The following is an 18,747-nucleotide window of genomic DNA, read 5'->3' as shown; positions in this document are numbered from 1 at the left end:
AGGGAAGGGGGGGAGGTCTGTCAGTCAGGGGACGGTCATTCTCTGAAAGGAAGGACCCGGTCCAGGGGTGCGGAGGATTTGGGGGACGGGGAGGAGGACCAAATGGCCTCCCAATGAAATACTCTGGATTCTCTCCGCAGGGTCTCTCCTCTCCCCGGAGCTTCCCGGGCTTGAGCCGTTTCCTGCAGGCAGCCCGGGAAGGGGTGAGGAGCGCCAGAATCGTGCTCATTCCCAGCTGGAGGAGGGCAGGCTGGAGGCGAGGAAGGGAAAACGACTTCCGGAGAGCCAGGGGTGGAGCAGGGATACTGGGAGAGTGAGCCCCGTGTCCCGTGTCCGGGTAAGCAAGTGCTTAGTGAATAACGCGCAAAGAGCACCGGACCGGAAACCTAGAGTCGCGGGTGAGAATCCCAGCTCTCCCTCTGGTCTGTTGTGTAAATTGGAGCAAGTCTCGACCTTTCCGGGCCTCAGTTTCCTCATCCGGAAAACGGGTAGGCTAGACCGAGGCCCGTGTGAGGCAGGGACCGGGTCAGATGGGGTGGTGTTGGATCTACCCCGGCGTTTAGCACACAGTAAGCGCCTAGCAAATGTCACAGCTTTTGTGAGCCGGTCAGCGTTCGCCCCGACCTCTGGAGGGGCCCTCGGGGCGTGGGGAGGAAGCCGGCCTCCAGAAAGCCATACCTTTGGGTATGGGGCAAACCGGTGTTACCCAGGTGATGGAGGAAAGAGACAGGAAAAGGACTTGGAAGCTTCACTGTGGGATATTTCAGACCCCAATGGGGGCCCGACAATAGGATAATAATAATAATAATGCTATTTATTAACAATAATAATAGTTTTGGTATGTGTGAAGCGCTATGTTCCAGACATCTTACTAAGCGGTGGGGTGGATACGAGCAAATCTGGCTGGACACAGTCCCTGCCCCGCGTGGGGCTCGCAGTCTCAATCCCCATCTTCCAGAGGAGGGAACTGAGGGAGGCCTAAGAGAGACTGGCCCAAGGCCACCCAGCAGGGAAGTGGAGGAAGTGGGATTAGAACCCATGACCTTCTGATTCCCAGGCCCAAGCGCTATCCACTAGGCCATGCTGCTTCGTGGCCAAGGATCTGTAGAGGAGGGACAGAGCAGAAGTAGCTCGGGTGAGCGAGGGCAGAGCGGGAGGGCGGGAGGAGATCCCCCGTGACGGTCTTTTTGGAGCAGATCAGTCGGGCTTCGGCCCAGCGCATAGTACGGTGCCTGATTACCCTCTATGTACCCCAGCGCTTAGAACAGTGCTTGGCGCACGGTAAGCACCTCACAAATACCACGATTATTATTATTACTCAGCACCGGAGGGCAGTGAGGGCTTCTAGAGGGAATTTTCCTAGCCAGAGAGCTGGGAGGGAGTCAGTCCGTCGGTCATATTTATCGAGCGCTGTCCTAAACGCTTCGGAAAGGACAACAGAATAATAAATGGACACATTCCCCGTCCGCGATGGGCTAGAGGGGGAGACGGACGGTAATAGAAATAAATAAATGGCAGATATGGACATGAGTGGTGTGGGGCTGGGAGGGGGGGGATGAATTAAGGGCGTGGGTCAGGATGAATTATGGACGCAGAAGGGAGCGGGAGAAGAGGAAAGGAGGGTTTTTGGCGGAGGTGAAGTCACGGCCACAGCCTCGGTGGGAGGCGGAGCTGCAGATGTTCGGGCGCGGGAGACGGAACGGTAATGAGGGCTTGGACGCACAGGAGGAAAAAACTAGCTCAAGTCCAAAGGCTCTCGGGAGCCCAGTAAGCGTCTGAGGTAAGGGCAGCGACGTATCCGGTCGGAAGTAAGGGAGACGAGGCCTGGAATTTTTCCGGCGCCAGGGAGAAAACGCGGGCCGGTCAAGTGTAACGGCGACCAGGGAGGTAGGTCCAGTTTGCCAGGGATTCGGATGTGTCCTCCCCACCCGCCGAGGGCCCCCAAATCCCCAAAGAAGCAGCAGGGAGGGAGAAGACGTTAAAAAGAGGAACGGTGCCCATCCGATATTATTAACTGTATTTATTGAGCACTTACTGTGTGCAAAGCATTGGGAGAGGACAGTAGAACAAAAAACAGTCATTCCTTGCCCACAATGAGCTCACAGTCTAGAGGGGGAGACAGACAATATAAATAGATAAATAAATTACAGATTCATTCGATCTTATTTATTGAGCGCTAACTGTGTGCAGAGCTCTGCACTAAGCGCTTGGAAAGTCCAATTCGGCAACAGAGACGATCCCTTACCCAACGACGGGCTCACGGTCTAGAAGATCTGTACAGAGGTGCCGTGGGAAAGGGAGGGAGGATGAAGGAGCGAGTCGGGGCGACGCAGAAGGGAGTGGGAGGAGAGGAGGGCTCAGTCGGGGAAGGCTTCCTGGAGGAGACGGGCCTTCGTTCGGGCTTTGAAAGTCGGGGGGGAGAGGAATTATCTGACACGAGGAGGGAGGGCGTTCTGGCCTAAAGGTAAGTAAAGATTAAGGAGGTCGAGACGCCACACTGGAAGCTTCTCCAGGGCAGGGCTCGTGCTGCCTATTTTTGTAAAGGGTGTTTCTTCAGCGCTTACCACGGGTCAGGCGCTATACTGAGCGCTGGGTAGACGCTTACACGGTGGTCCGGAGAGCGACCCCGGGGCGGTCCGTGGGATGCGAAAGTCCTCCCGGGCCAGGGTCGCGTCTTTCAGTTGCGCGGGCCGGGTCTTCGCAGCGGTTAGGAAGGCGACTCGTCCGCGGGCCCGGTCTGATCTTTCAGTGGGGTACGGCCCATGTCCCGCAGACGCCCCCGGGACCCCCCCGACCCCCTCCGTCTCCCCACCTGGAGCCCAGGGGCGACGGGAAGGGGGGAGGGGGCCGCCAAGGAAAGGGGGTGGGCCGCCCCAGCACCGGGGGGCGGGGAGCGGGTTCCGGGTCCCCGGACTTGCCTGGGTTTCTGGGGTCGTAGGCGGCCCCGTCCTCAGAGCAAGGCGGGTGTGGCGATGATGATGATGATGATGATGATAGGATTTGCTAAGCGCTCACTATGAGTCAAGCACCATTTTAAGCTCTGGGGCAAATACAGGGTCATCAGGTTGTCCCACGTAGGGCTCCCAGCCTTAATCCCCATTTTACAGATGAGGTCACTGAGGCACAGGGAAGTGAAGTAATAATAACAACAACAACGGTATTTAAGTGCTTACAATGTGCCAAGCCCTGAATGAAGACTGCGAACCCCCAGGTGGGACAACCTGGTGACCTGGGATCTCCCCCCCGGGCGCTCAGAGCAGTGCCGGGCACATAGCGAGCGCTTAACAAATAGCACGGCCTAGTGGCAAGAGCCCGGGCTCGGGAGTCGGGGGACGTGGGTCTAGTCCCGGCTCCGCCCCCTCGTCTGCCGTGTGACCGTGGGCGAGCCGCTTCCCTTCTCTGGGCCTCAGTGGCCTCATCTGGGAAATGGGGATGAAGATGGTGAGCCCCACGTGGGGCCCATGACCCTGCGTCTCCCCCAGCGCTCAGTATGGTGCTTGGCAGGTAGTAAGTGCCTAAATGCTATCGTTATGATGATGATGGTGGTATTTGTTAAGCGCTTACTATGTGCAAAGCACCGTTCTAATAATAATAATAATAATAATGTTGGTATTTGTTAAGCGCTTACTAATAAATAATAATAATAATGTTGGTATTTGTTAAGCGCTTACTATGTGCCGAGCACCGTTCTAAGCGCTGGGGTAGACACAGGGGAATCAGGTTGTCCCACGTGGGGCTCACAGTCTTCATCCCCATTTTACAGATGAGGGAACTGAGGCACAGAGAAGTTAAGTGACTTGGCCACAGTCACACAGCCGACAAGTGGCAGAGCTGGGATTCGAACTCACGAGCCCTGACTCCAAAGCCCATGCTCTTTCCACTGAGCCACGCTGCTTCTCCACGTGCCGAGCACTGTTCTAAGCGCTGGGGGGGGGATACAGGGTCATCAGGTTGTCCCGCGTGGGGCTCAGTCTTAATCCCCATTTTCCAGATGAGGGAACTGAGGCCCAGAGAAGTGAAGTGACTTACCCTCGGTCCCCCAGCTGACAAGTGGCAGAGTGGGGATTCGAACCCATGACCTCTGACTCCCGAGCCCGGGCTCTTTCCGCTGAGCCACGCCGCTTCTCTAAGGGGTTTCCGTTTGAAGCCGAGGTGGACGGGTGACGGCTGGAGGTTCTTGGGCAGCAGGAATAATAATGTTGGTACTTGTTAAGCGCTCACTATGTGCAGAGCACTGTTCTAAGCGCTGGGGGAGATACAGGGGAATCAGGTTGTCCCGCGTGAGGCTCACGCTTTTAATCCCCATTTGACAGACGAGGTCACTGAGGCACAGAGGTGAAGTGACTTAATACTATCACTATGCCCTCGTCTGTCAAATGGGGATGAAGCCTGAGGGCCTCACGTGGGACCACCCGGTCCCGGCGCTTAGAACGACGCTCGGCACATAGTAGGCGCTTAAATACCAACACGATTATTAGTATTAAGTCACTTCACCCCCGTGCCTCAGTGACCTCGTCTGTCAAATGGGGATGAAGACTGAGGGCCTCACATAGTAGGCGCCTAACAAATACCAACATTCTTCTTATGAGTATTAAGGCACTTCACCCCCGTGCCTCAGTGACCTCGTCTGTCAAATGGGGATGAAGCCTGAGGGCCTCACGTGGGACCACCCGGTCCCGGCGCTTAGAACGACGCTCGGCACATAGTAGGCGCTTAAATACCAACACGATTATTAGTATTGTCACTTCACCCCCGTGCCTCAGTGACCTCGTCTGTCAAATGGGGATGAAGACTGAGGGCCTCACATAGTAGGCGCCTAACAAATACCAACATTCTTCCTAGTAGTATTAAATCACTTCACCCCCGTGCCTCAGTGACCTCGTCTGTCAAATGGGGATGAAGAGTGAGGGCCTCACATAGTAGGCGCTTAACAAATACCAACATTCTTCTTATGAGTATTAAGGCACTTCACCCCCGTGCCTCAGTGACCTCGTCTGTCAAATGGGGATGAAGAGTGAGGGCCTCACATAGTAGGCGCCTAACAAATACCAACATTCTTCTTATGAGTATTAAGTCACTTCACCCCCGTGCCTCAGTGACCTCGTCTGTCAAATGGGGATGAAGCCTGAGGGCCTCAGGTGGGACCCTGTGCCCACAGCGCTGGGCACTTGGTGGGCGCTCAAAGGCCAACATCGTGATGGGGGGGGGGGGCAAAAGGAGCTCGGGGGTTAAGCGGGCCGCCGCCCAAGGGGGAGTCGCCCAAGTAGGTCGGCCCCTTTTGGGCGGGGAGGGGGCGTCCGGGCCCCCGGGGAGGGATAAAAGGCGGCGGGCGGCGGTTGGAGGGGGCGCGCGCGGGGGGCTCTGGGAAAGGCCGAGGGTGGCCACAGGGTGGTTGGCGCGGGGGGCTCTGGGAAAGGCCGAGGGTGGCCACAGGGTGGTTGGCGCGGGGGGCTCTGGGAAAGGCCGAGGGTGGCCACAGGGTGGTTGGCGCGGGGGGCTCTGGGAAGGAGGCTTGGGGGGGGGGGGCCGCAGCAGCGCGCGGGGGCTGCCGGGAGCCCCCAACGGCCGCCCTCCGCCCCCGATGTGAGCGCCCCCCTTCCCCGGCCCGGCCAGTCCTTCCCTCCCTCCGCCCCGCGCAGGACCGGACCGGACCAGACCGGAGCGGACCGGAGCGGACCGGAGCGGAGCGGAGCGGAGCATGGGCCGCCCCCGCCTGCCCCCGGCCTTGACCCCGGGCCTGACCCTGAGGCTGAGCCTGAGCCTGGCCGTGTGGGGGGCGGCGCTGGGCGGGCCGAGCCTCTCCCGGGAGCGGGGGGCGGCCCCGGGCCCCCCCCTCCGCCTGGCCGCCGACGCCCGACGCCCGGAGCCCCGGAGCCCCGGCCGCCTCGCGGGGTAAGCCGGGGGGGCCCCGACGGACGGACGGACGGACGGACGGACGGACGGACGGTGGGTGGGTGGGCGGTCGTGGTCCTGGAGCGCTCTGGCCGGGCCGGCCGTTGTCCTCGACGCGTCTGCCTTCCAGCCCTCTCCTTGCTCACATCTCTCTCCTGCTTTTCCTCTTCTTTCTCCTCCGTCTCCTCTTCCCCCTTCTCCTTCTCCTCCTTTCTCTTCTTTCCTGCCTTCTCCTTTTCCTCTTCTTTCTCCTCCGTCTCCTCTTCTCCCTTCTCCTCCTCCTCCTCTTCTTTCCTGCCTTCTCCTTTTCCTCTTCTTTCTCCTCCGTCTCCTCTTCTCCCTTCTCCTCCTCCTTCTCTTCTTTCCTGCCTCCTCCTTTTCCTCTTCTTTCTCCTCCGTCTCCTCTTCTCCCTTCTCCTCCTCCTCCCTTCTCTTCTTTCCTGACTTCTCCTTTTCCTCTTCTTTCTCCTCCGTCTCTTCCCCCTTCTCCTCCTCCTCCTCCTCCCTTCTCTTCTTTTCTGCCTCCTCCTTTTCCTCTTCTTTCTCCTCCGTCTCCTCCTCCTCCCTTCTCTCCTGCCTCCTTTTACTCTTCTTTTTCCTCTGTCTCCTTCCTTCTCGTCCTCCTCCCTTCTCTTCTTTTCTGACTTCTCCTTTCCCTCTTTTCCTCCTCCTCCTCCTCTTCCTTCTCTTTTCTTCCCTCTCCTCCTCCTCCTAATTCATTCATTCAATAGTATTTATTGAGTACTTCCCTCTCTTCTCCTCTTTTCTTCCTTCTCCTAATCTTCCTTCTCTGTTCTTCCTTTTCCTCTTCTTTTCTTTCTTCTACTTTTCCTTCTCTTCTTCTCCTCCCCTTTCCTTCCTTCTCCTCTCCTTTTCTTCCCCTTCTCTCCTTTTCCTCCTCCTCCTCCTCCTCCTCTTCCTTTTCCTCTTTTCTTCCCCTTCTTTTCTTCCTCCTCCTCCTTTTCCTCTTCTACTCCTCTTCTTCTTTCTCTTCTTTTCCTCTTCTACTCCTCTTCTTCCTTCTCTTCTCTTCTTCCTTCTTCTCCTACTAATCTTCCCTAATTTTCTTCCTTTTCCTCTTCTTTTCTTCCTTCTCTTTTCTTTCTCCTCCTCCTCTTCGTCTTTCTCCTCTTTCCTTCCTTCTCCTCTTCTTTTCTTCCTTCTCCTCTTCCTTCTCCTCTTTTCTTCCTCCTTTTCTTTCTTCTCCCTTTCCTCCCCCTCTTCTTCCTTCTCTTCCATTTTCTCTTTTCTTCTTTTCATTCTCTTTTCTTCCTTCTCCTCTTCCTTATCTTTTCTTTCATCTCCACCTCCTCTTTTCTTCCTTCTCCTCTTCTTTCTCTTTTCTTTCTCCTCCTCCTCTTCTTCCTTCTCCTCTTTTCTTCCTTCTCTTTCTTCTCCTCTTTTCTTCCTTCTCCTTCTTTCTCTTTTCTTTCTTGTTTTCTTCCTTCTCCTCCTCTTTTCTTCCTTCTCCTCTCCCTTATCTTTTCTTTCATCTCCACCTCCTCTTTTCTTCCTTCTCCTCTTCTTTCTCTTTTCTTTCTCCTCCTCCTCCTCCTCTTCTTCCTCCTCCTCTTTTCTTCCTTCTCCTTTTCTCTTTTCTTTCTTTTCTTCCTTCTCCTTTCTTCCTTCTTCTAGTCTTTTCTTCCTTCTCCCTCTTCTCTTCCTTCTCTACTTTTTTTCCTTCCCTTTTTCTTTCTCCTCTTCCTTCTATTCTTCTTTCTCCTCTTCTTTCTCTTCTCTTCCTTTTCTTCTCTCCCTCCTTCTCTTCATTCTCTTCCTCCTCTTCATCTTCTCTTCCTTGCCTTTTTCCTTCTCTTCCCTCTCCTCCTCCTCCGCACAAGCCCGGTGGGTGGAGGGTGGGGTGGGCACGCCAACGCGCGTGCACGTGCCCACGGCTGCCCCCGTCTGCGCAGGTGCCTGGCTAAGCGTCAGAGTGCGCGGAAGGGTTGTGAGGCTGCACACCTGAGACGAAAGCAGCCCGGGATGGGTTCTCTTCCCTGCTCTGCCGTTCATCTGCTGCGTGACCTGGGGCAGGTCACCTCCCATCTCTGGGCCTCGGTTTCCTCAACTGCAGAGTGAGGATTCAGTACCCGTCCTCCCTCTTGTTTAGACTGCGTGCCCGGGGTGGGACGGGGACCGCGTCCCGCCTGATTAACGTGCCATCTCCCACAGCGCGCAGATCAGTGTTCGACCTGTTAAACGGTACGGGTTTAGCAAGCAGCCCGCCCTAGGGGATAGAGCACAGGCCAGGGAGTCAGAAGGGCCCGGGTTCCAATCCTGACTCCTCCACTTGTCCGCTCTGTGACCTCGGGCCACTCACCTCACTTCTCTCTGCTCCAGTTACCTCGCCTGTTTAATGGGGGGTGAAGACTGTGAGCCCATGGGGGACAAGGACTGTGGCCAACCCGACGGGTTTGTATCTCTGCCGATGGGCTGTATTTACTGAGCGCCCTACTGTGTGCAGAGCACTGTGCTAAGCACTTGGGAGAGTACAATGTAACAGACGTTCCCTGCCCGCAATGAGCTTTCGGTCCAGTAAAAGTGCCAGGTGCCTAGTAAGCGCTTTACAAGTAATCATGAGGAAACCCAAACACTCTACTATTATTCTATATTGTATTATAGTAATGACATAAATAGAATCTATTGTACAGTCATGTAATAATCACATGTTATATAGAAATTACGCTATTTAAGCACTTACTAGGGGCCGGGATGGACTCGAGCAAATTAGGTTGGACCCACTTCCTGTCCTCCGTGGGCGTCTCAGTCCTAACCCCCATTTTACAGATGAGGGGACGGAGGCACAGCGTTGTGAAGTGACTTGCCCAAGGTCAGCCAGCAGACAGGTGGCAGAGGTGGGATTAGAACCCGTGACCTCCCGACTCCCAGGCCCGGGCTCTATCCGCTACGCCACACTGCTACTTAATAGATGTGCATTTGCCAGCCAAACACCGGGCTCTGCTAGATGGGCGGGGATTCATTCATTCCGCGGTATCTATTTGAGCGCTTACCGGGGGCAGAGTACTGTGCTAAACGCTTGGGAGAGGACGCCACCACGGTGGACTGTGGACCCCGGGCTCACCGAACCTGGGAAGGGGCTCTGTGCGGGGCCGGAGGAGGGGGGGGGCACATCCGCCCTGCCTACCTCTCCGGGCCGGGTCAAATCCCCAGACACGGGACCCTTTTAGGAACGGGATTTGGCCTCTGGCTTAGGTGACTGAACGGGATTCTCCAACTCTTAGAATAAGAATTAATAACTATGGTACTTGTTAAGGACGTACGATGTGCCAGGAACTGTACTAGACACTAAGCAAATCGGGTTGTCTTTATGGACCGGGCGGGGGGGTGTGCGGGGAGGGTGCTTTCCTTGCCCAGATTTTCTGGCAAATCCCCCCCCCCCCCCCCCAGGTAAGCGAAGAGCGATGTCTGCCTGGGGGAAACGTTGGCCTTCGTCGCCCGGTGGAGCCCTGGTGTTCGCCCCGGTCCCTTTCTCTTCAGAGCGCGCGGTGCCTACCGGCCTCCTCCCGCCGCTGCAGCTCAGGGTTGACCAGAGGGCCGCAGGGTCACTGCCGGGGAATGACCGCCCCGATGGTCACCGTGGAGTTAAGGTGGCCCCAGGGACGTACCTCTCACGCCCACCTTAACTGCGTGCCCTCCCTCTGTGAGCGGGGCCCTCCCGCGGTAGGGGCCGAGGGCAAGTCGGGCAACGGTGTGGGCCAGTGGATAGTCCGAAGCGCCGGGGTTCTCAGCCCGGCTCTGCCCCTTGCCTGCCGCCTGACCGGTTTACTCCCCCGTGCCTCAGTCACCTCAGCTGTAACGTGGGGGTGGAGACTGTGAGCCCCAGGGGGGACGCGGATCCCGTCCAACCCGAGTAACTCCACTCTACCCCGGGGCTCAGAACGGTGCCTGGCACACGGCGGGAGCTTAACGGAGACCGTTAAAAGAAAAAAAGTTACAAAACAAGGCAGGACAAGCTCATTCGGGCGGCTGCCAGAATACGCTGATTCCCCCTGCCCGGGAACAGAGGTATTTTCACGTGTGTTCCGCACGGAGCGTCCAACTCATTCCAACACACGCACCTCCTACCTCCAGCGGGTAGGAGCTCAGACTTCTCCCCCTTAATCAGAGGACCCTCGGGCCTCTTTTAGCCTTCCGTTCCCCGGGGGCCGACGGACTGGAGTTGGGGGGGTGGGAAGGTAGGACCCCTCGAACCCCCGGCCCCCCTCCTCCGTTCTGCGGGTGGGCCATTTTGGGCGTCGGGGGTTCTGCGGGGTCCAAATGCCACCCGGTGGTAAAGCTCGAAGAGGCCGAACTCGGCGTCCCGGGCCGAGCCTCAGTTTCCCGCCGCCCCGGGCCGGGCCGGAGGAGGCGGCGGGGTGGTCTCGAGCCGGAAGCCCCCGGAGCTCTCCGTCCTGAAGCGTTGTTAAGGGGATCTGTTAAGCGCTTACTGTGCGCCAGGCGCCGTACTGGACGCTGGGGGTGGATACGGGTCAGTCAGGTTGGATACGGTCCCTGTCCCGCAGAGGGGTCCCAGTCTTCATCCCCATTTTCCGGCTGAGGGAACTGAGGGGCAGAATAGTGAAGTGACTCGGCCACGCCGCTCTCGCGGCCGACCTGTCGGTGTGCTCGCCGGCTCTCGGGGGACCAAGGACGCCGAGGCCGGGCCACGTGTCTGCCCCTGGTAGCAGCGCAGGACGGGGAGGCAGGAGTCCCAGGCCCTAGCCCCGCTTCTGCCGCAGCTGCCGGCTGACCTTGGGCAAGTCACTTTACTTTGCCGTACCTCGCTCTTCTCGTCTGTAATACCGGAATAAGAAAAGTGTTCCCCCGCCCTCCGGATTTGCTCCACTCCACCCCAGCGCTCGGCACGGTATCGGGACATAGTAGGCGCTTGAGAAATACCACGGTTACCATCGTTACTGTTATTAGGTGTCCGGTCTCCACCTCACTGTCCCCTAAGGCTTTCTCCCTCCCCTCTGTCCCGGTGCCCACGTTCGAGGCTGGAGTCAAGCTGGAGACCGGGTGGGCCTTGCCTCTTAACAGATGAGGAAACTGAGGCCCAGAGGAGACACGTGACTTGCCTAGGGTCGCTGACCAGTGGCAGGTCCTCTGACTTCCAGGGCAGTGCGCTCTTTCCACCAGGCCACCTCCGGGCAGCGGAGAGTGGACGCGAACAGTGCCCAGAGGGTTGAAGTGCCCCAATCCTTATTATAGTTTTGCCCCTCCCGGCACCATTCCGAGGGAGAGGGGCCGATGGTAGAGGGGGCTCCCGGAAGCGCCCCTCTCCCCACCCACGCCGGTCTCCCTCCCCCTCAGCATTTAGCCTGATTCCTGGAGGGGGTTTACTCTCTGCCTGGGTCTGGGGCGATGAAGCGGGGCGGGGCGGCGAAGGAAAGTCCCCGGGCGACCTTGCCTTGACCTTTGCCGGTGACCCCGCAGGAGAAACGTCTGCGGGGGACAGTGTTGCTCGGGCTGGACGACTGCCAACAGCACCAACCAGTGTATAAAACGTGAGTGTCCCCGTCCGCCCCCTCGGCTCCAACCCCCCCCGGCCCCCCGAGGAGGCCCCCGCGTCGGCCCACGTCTCCCACCGGTCCCGCCATCCGGGGCGCGGGGGGCGCTGCCCCGGGGGAGGCCGGGAAGGGGGCCCAACCACCGAAGCCTTCCCGGAGGAGGGGGTCGGAGATGACGGGCAGTCCGCCGGCTCGAGTCGGATCGTCCGGCACAGAGCTGGGCAGGCGGCCGCTTTCCTGGGAGACGAGAGCGGGAGGGGGCTGGGAAGGGTTCCCGGGGCGGCGGGGTTGGGGCTTATTATCGTCGTCGTCGTCGTCATCTTTATTCGTAGCGATAACGACAATAATAATAAGGGTGGTATTCATTGAGGACTCACCACGTACCAAGCGCTGTACTGAGCACCGGGGCGGACGGATAATCAGGCGGGACACGGCCCCTGTGCCACACGGGGCTCACGCGGGACCAGTTTTTCCTGGGACAAAGTGGGGGGGCTTAGGAGGGGTTCCTCTTCCCTCCCCCAGTCACCCCTCGATTCGTACCCCCAAAGGTCTTCTTGGGGTGGTATCGCTTGGGGAGGTGGAGTTCCCTCCTCCTCCTCCTCCTCCTCCTCCTCCTCCTCCTCCTTCCTCCTCTTCTCTCCTCCTCGTCCCTGCCCCCCCAAAAGGCGGTCACCCCCAAGTGCCCGCCGGCCAGTCCACCCGCGCCGCCCGATGGGCGCGCCGTGGATCTCAGGGCTGTGGGGCACCAACGTGGCACCCAGCCCCGGCCCTCCAGGGTCCACCCCCGGGCTGGCGGCGGTGCCTCCCCCTTTCTCGCCCCCACGTGAAGGTTTCCGTTAAGTGCTTACTATGCGTCAAGCACCGACAGAAGCGGCGTGGCTCAGCGGAAAGAGCCCGGGCTTGGGAGTCAGAGGTCGCGGGTTCTAATCCCTGCTCCGCCGCTTCTCCGCTCTGTGACTTTGGCCAGACCACTTCACTTCTCTGTCCCTCAGTTACCTCACCTGTAAAATGGGGACGAAGACCGTGAGCCCCAGGTGGGACAACCGGATAACCTTCTGCCTATCCCGGCGCTTAGAACAGTGCTCGGCACATAGTAAGCGCTTAACAAATGCCATTATTATTATTCCCGTTCTAAGCGTGGGGGGAGATAGAAAGCTCATCAGGTTGGACCCAGTCCCGTCCGTCCGTCCGTCCCCCGTCCCCCCCCCCCCCCAAGTGGGCCTCACGGTCTTGGTCCCCATTTTCCAGGTGAGGGAACGGAGGCCCAGAGTAGCTGAAGGGACGTGCCCCAAGTCACCCAGCAGAGAAGCGGCGGACCGGGATTCGAACCCAGGTCCTTCTGACGCCCGGGCCCAGTGGCTGGGTGCTGGGTCTCCCGCAGCCTCCCGGCCAGCTGGAGCCTCAACTCCGCGTTCGTTAATGCGGTCCCCCGGCCCGGCCCCGGGGTGACTCACCCACAGTCTCCCCTTCCTCCCCCGCCGTGGTCAAACGGTAGAGGCCCGGCCCGGCCCGGCCGCCAGACGCGTCTGCACGGAGCGAGCGGGGCCCGGGACGCATCTTTCTCTCATTAGGGGCTTTTTTTGCGCCAACGCAGCTGCGATTTTCAGAGCTGGGGCTGTTGGGCTTCCCCCGCCCTCTCCCCTCCATCACACCATGTCCCGGGAAGCGACCTCTTCCCTGGCAGATCCCCCCGGGGGGGTGGCGTTTCTCCTCCAGCCAGGCGCCCTCCTCCCTAAAATCTCAAAGGCCACCGCCCGTCTGCCGAGTGACCTCGGGCGAGTCGCCTCCCTCACCCCCGGGCCTCGGTTCCCTCACCTGGCAAACGGGGATGGAGAGGGCGAGCCCTGCGCGGGACAGGGACCGTGTCCAACTCGGTTTGCTTGTGTCCGCCCCAGCGCTCAGTACGGTGCCTGGAACAGAGTAAGCGCTTAACGGACGGCATCGTCACCACGGCCGAGGCTATGGCCGGAATGAGGAGTGGGACCTGGGCGGAGAGCTCCATCCCAGGGGGGCCGCGGCTCGGGGTGGGTCTCGGACGTCCCTGCCGGGCCCGGCGTGGCTGAGGTTTCCAGAGGAGGGAACCGAGGCCTAGAGAAGTGACTTGCCCAAGGTCACCCAGCAAACGTGTGGCGGAGCCGGGCTCGGAACCCAGGTCCTTCCGACTCCCGGGCCCGGGCTCTGTCCACTGGGCCGCGCTGCTTCTCACAGCAGATGGGGATTCAGAGTGTGAGCCTCTTGTGGGACAGGGACGGCGTCCATCCGATTCACTCGTCTCTACCCCAATGCTTAGAACGGGGCTCGGCACGCAGTGAGCACTGAACAAGCACCACAGTCATTATTATAACATGTCAAGCTTTCCCGAGGGGGGACCCAGAGCTCCTTACTCACAGGGCCCGAGCTCGGGCCCTCCCAGCGCCGGCGGCCGAATCGCGGGCCTTTTCCCGGACGGGAAGCGAGTGTGTCCCCCGCAGCCGGCCCCGCCGCCGGGTCGGGCCTCCGGGCGCTGGCCGGTCTCGAGTCCGGTCTGGTCTTCCGGCTCCCCCCTGGTCGGAGGGAAGGGGTTCTTTCTGTGTGGAAAATCTGAGCAAAGTCTGCTCGGCCGCCTCGGCGGGCCGGGGGGGAGGTGGGCGAGGCGAGGCACGGGGCTTTTTTTTATCTGATTTTCCTGTCCCGCCCTAGAAGCCGCCCGTCGCAAGGGGCTCTGCTGTCTTCTTCCTCCCGGCGCTTTTTGCAGCAGGCTCCAGAGCCTCAGAGGGCTGAAAGTTTCCACACGTCCGGCCCCCGGCCCGGACCAGGCCCCGGAGGGACCGGCGGGTTAGGAACTGTTCAGAACGAGTCGGCTTATGAATGGCTGGAGAGCAGCTCGTGCGCGTGGGTGGGAAGGGCCGCCGCCGGCCGAGTGAGGAGTCAAAGTGCCGCGCCGCGTCGATTAATAATAATAGGAGAAGCGGTGGGGCTGGTCTAGAAGCCGGAGGACCCGGGTTTGAGTCCGAGCTGACCCGTCAGCCTGCCCCGTGACCGTGGGAGAGTCACTTGACTTCTCTGCACCTCAGTTTCCCCATCTGTAAAACTGGGATAAGAATCCCTGCCTTGTCTCCCTAACCTCACAAGGTTACGGCGGGGGCTGAAAGGAACTAATTAATGTGAGGGGATTTTAGAAATAAAAGCACTATGGGAAGATCTTATCACTGTACCCCTCGGTGAGGATTTCTCCCCTCTAGACTGTAAGCTCATTGTGGGCAGGGAATGTGCATGTATATTGTCGTATCGTCCTCTCCCAAGTGCTCCGTCTGTACGATCGAATGAGTGAGTGAGTGAGTGAATGAGTGAATGAATGAATGAATGAACGATCATTATAATTGCGGTATTTAAGTGCTCATCACGTGCCAGATACCGTACTGGGCGCCGATACAAGATAATGAGGCTGGACACAGACCCCCCTCCCACAGATGGCCCCCAGTCTCGATCCCCATTTGACAGATGAGGGAACCGAGGCCCAGAGAGGCGAAGTAACTTGCCGGAACCCGGGTCCTCCGACTCCCCGGCCGGAACTCCATCCACTAGACCCCGCCACCTCTGCCGGCCTCGAGCCCAGGGCAGGGGTGGGCGGGGGTGACTTCCCTACAGTGACCTGAGCCAAGGGGTCAACGAATAGGAACTCGATCGATATTTATGGAGTCCCACGGGTCCGCGCCCCAGGGGAGCAGGCAAAAGCCAAAAGCAGACAAAAGCTCTTCCCTGAGACGGTACGCTCTGCCGGGGAAGGGATTACACCTGCCAACTCTGCTTCCAAACGACTGCTGCGGCGCTCGCCACACAGCAGGTGCCCAATAAATACATAATAATAATAATAATAATAATGTTGGTATTTGTTAAGCAAGCGCTTACTATGTGCAGACCACTATTCTAAGCGCTGGGGGAGATACAGGGGCATCAGGTTGTCCCACGTGAGGCTAACAGTCCTAATCCCCATTTAACAGATGAGGGAACTGAGGCCCAGAGAAGTGAAGTGACTTGCCCACAGTCACCCATCTGCCAAGTGGCAGTGCCGGGATTCGAACCCATGACCTCTGACGCCCCAGCCCGCCCGGGCTCTTTCCACCGAGCCACGCTGCTTCTCTACCACGGATTGATTGAGGCAGCAAGTGTAAACCCTTCCCTGACGGGGTTTCCAGTCCAAGGCGGGAGACAGAGTCCAACCCAATTACCTCGTACCTTCCCCAGCACGTACTCCAGTGCCTGGCACATAGTAGGCGCTTAACAATTATTATCATTAATCGGAGGGTCTCCCTGGCCCAGGGAGAACTGGTTGACCGGACTTGGGGTTGGGGAGCGCGGGTGTTCGGAGCGAGCGAGCGAGCGAGCTGGGGGCCAAGCCCGCGTTGGCCGAGGCCGGACCTCAGAGCCCAAAGCCGATCCCCTCCAAAGCCAGATCCCGGGTTCTCTTGAACCACGTCCACACGGCGCTTTGCCCTTCCGGGAGTCTGTCTCCCGAGGAAGGGGAATCCCAGGGAGGGCAGGGTGTGAGCAGCGGAGAGGAAACGGGGACCCGGTTGGTTAGCCAGCCCGGCGGGGTGGAGCCGAGCCGCTGGCCCGGTTTGCGCCTCAAGGGCCGGCCTGGATTCTCTTTCTCCAGACCGGCCTTTCCACCCGGACCAGTCTCCGGGACACCTCGGACACCCGAAGCCAGCTGGGTCACCGCCATTCGGGGCCAGCCGGCAAGTCCCCTCCTCTGGCCCACAGGGCCCAGGGGCTAGAGCCCGGGCCCGGGAGTCAGAAGGACCTGGGTTCTGATTCCGGCTCTGCCCCTTGTCTGCTCTGTGACCTTGGGCAAGTCATTCACTTCCCTGGGCCTCATTTCCCTCATCTGCAAAACGGGGATGGAGACCGTGAGCCCCAGCTGGGCTCACCTGATCACTGTGCATCCACCCCCCCCCCCCCCGCGCTTTCAACAGCGCTCGGCACAGAGTGAGCGCTTTACAACCACCGTAATCATCATTACTGTTCTCTGGGGCCTCAGTTCCCTCATCTGTACAATGGGGATCGATACCGTGAGCCCCGCGTGAGACAGGGACCGTGTCCACCCCGATTAGCTTGTATCTACTCCAGTGCTCAGAAGGGTGCCCGGCACATAGCGCTTAACAAATGCCGTGAATAAAAACGGGGGAGATGACCCCGGTATCCAGAATCCCCCAGGACCAGGCTAGATCCAGGCCACCGTGGGGGTCCGGGTCACCGTCGGGCTGGGGCAGGGACCGGTTTCGACTACAGACCTGACTCTGGTCCACCCCGGCCCTCCCCTCCCGGCCGGATGCGGGCTGGCCCCGGCCCCGTTTCTGAGGGTGGGAGGATGTGGGCCGGGTCCCGGGCGGGGCCAGGTTCCCAGTCCCTTGAAAACGCGTGAGCTTGGCGAGGTGGAGTCGCAGGCCTTCCGTGACTCCGATCGGCTGCGGCGGTAATTGAGACCCCTGCGCGGGGGCCGGGGAGAGGAAATTCCGAGCTGCCGCGGCCCAGGTCCGTCCCGAGGGCGGGGAGCGCGGGGTTGGGCACCGCTCGGGGAAGGGACTCGGTTGGTTTCCAGGCCCAAAAGGCCAGGTTGAGCGTGGAGGGGGGACCGCTGAACCGCTCTTCAGCCACCAGGCCGTGACTCGGCCCGGGCTTCTGGGACCGTGGGACCCCGGGGTGGGGAAATCAGCGCCAAGCCCACCATCCCTTGCTCTTCGTGGCCGGGGTGAGGGGTGGGAGAGCCCCAGCCGTGGCCACCTTACCCTGCAGCTCCAACCCACCGTGACAGTTCATGAGCCTCTGGGAGCGAGGTACCTCGTTCAGTCGTATTTACTGAGCGCTTACCGTGTGCAGAGCACTTGGGAGAGCGCAGTAAAACGGCCACGGACCCATTCCCGCCCACAACGAGCTCCAAAGTCAAGAGGGGGAGTGATCGGAGTGATCTGAGTTTGTCCCCCGGAGGCCCGGACCCTTCGCGGGTGCGGAACGTGCCTGACCGATCCAGGCAGACCTCCGGATGGCCTCGAGAGGGGTCAGTGTGCAGAGCACTGTACTGAACGCTTGGGAGAGTACAGTAGAACAACCAACAGACGCATTCCCTGCCCACAGTGAGCTCACAGTGTGTCACCCGTCGCCGGGGACAGGTTCTTTCGGAATCGGCGAGAGAGAGAGAGAGAGAGAGAGGCCAGGCAGGGATGGAAAACCCGAGTTGGGTATAGAATTTATTCCGCGGGGCGAAATGAATTAATTATTTCGACGCGACAATCGGCCTTCCCTTTCGGGGGAAACACGGAGTTCAAGCTTCCCCTCTGGGAGGAATATGGTGTCAGAGCTTCCCTAACGGGAGGAATACACTGATATGTTACTTGCGTGTGGCCGGACACCCGAGCCCACCTATGATTTCCTCGACAACGTGGCGAGGGGAGGCGGCTGGCTCCCGCCGTGTGCTCGCCCACCCAGGAGGAATCCACCTTTGCAGTTACGTACACTTGTGCGTTAAACCCAGTTACGCGTTACCCACTTATGGTTACTGGCGCGTGGTGAGGCGGCTAGCTCCCACACTGTTCACGTCCCACTCGGGAGACACCCACACAGACATCAGATCCATTTTTAACGTTACATACCCATGGTGAAGCATCCGGCTTCCAACCCCACGAGCTCTCAGCAGGACAGGACACTCACCCATCCCACGGCTCCTCACACGGTGCCGGCCGGAGCGGCCTTCTCACGCTCTGGACGGAGGCGAAGCCACCGCCGCGAGTCCCATTCCTCTGCACAGAGGCGGCGGGTATCTATCACCTGTGCCCTTAGGCCGTTCCAGCTCCGGCCTCAGTTTAGAGCCGGAGTTTAGAGTAGGAGGAGCGGCCAAGTGAGGCGAGAGGGGTTTAGGTCGCCCCCTCCTCCCGTCCCCGCCCACCCCTCCCCATGGGGCTCACCCCGCTCACACCTCTCTCTGTCTCCCCCCCCAGCCGTGTGCCAACCGCCCTGCCAGAACAGGGGCTACTGCAGCCGGCCCCAGGTCTGCGTCTGCCGCTCGGGCTTCCGGGGCGCCCGCTGCCAAGAGGTCATTCCGGAGGAGGAGTACCACCCCCAGGCGGGCCCGCTCCCCTCCCAAACCCCCGGCTGGGAAGGGGCGCGGCCGCCCCCTGGGCGACGGGACCCGCCGGGCCCCGGGGGCCGCGGCCAACGGACCCCGGCCGCCTCTGTCGCAGAAGCTTCCTGGCCGGGGTAAGCCGATTCGAGCGCCGGGTGTTTTTCTGAGCGCCTCGGGCCGACCGGACCGGGAGGCGGACGCTTCAAATCAGTCACGGGGAGGGGAGGGGAAGCGCGCGGAGTTCAA

At 59.8% G+C, this 18,747-nt stretch overlaps 1 protein-coding gene across 1 annotated transcript in view; it reads left to right on the top strand.

Annotated features, from left to right (window-relative positions):
* Positions 1-5,626: 5,626 nt before the first annotated feature.
* Positions 5,627-18,747, top strand: part of LTBP2 (latent transforming growth factor beta binding protein 2) — a 46,929-nt gene continuing 33,808 nt past the window's right edge. The window contains 3 exon segments of the mRNA XM_039913552.1: positions 5,627-5,892; positions 11,329-11,399; positions 18,377-18,635. Coding sequence (XP_039769486.1) covers positions 5,699-5,892; positions 11,329-11,399; positions 18,377-18,635 — 524 coding nt within the window. The 5' untranslated portion in view covers positions 5,627-5,698.

Source organism: Ornithorhynchus anatinus, chromosome 1, assembly GCF_004115215.2.
Source record: "Ornithorhynchus anatinus isolate Pmale09 chromosome 1, mOrnAna1.pri.v4, whole genome shotgun sequence".
In the NCBI taxonomy this organism is placed as follows: domain Eukaryota; kingdom Metazoa; phylum Chordata; class Mammalia; order Monotremata; family Ornithorhynchidae; genus Ornithorhynchus; species Ornithorhynchus anatinus.
The sequence above is the reverse complement of the archived record's forward strand: the minus strand, read 5'-3'. Positions and strand labels throughout refer to the sequence as shown.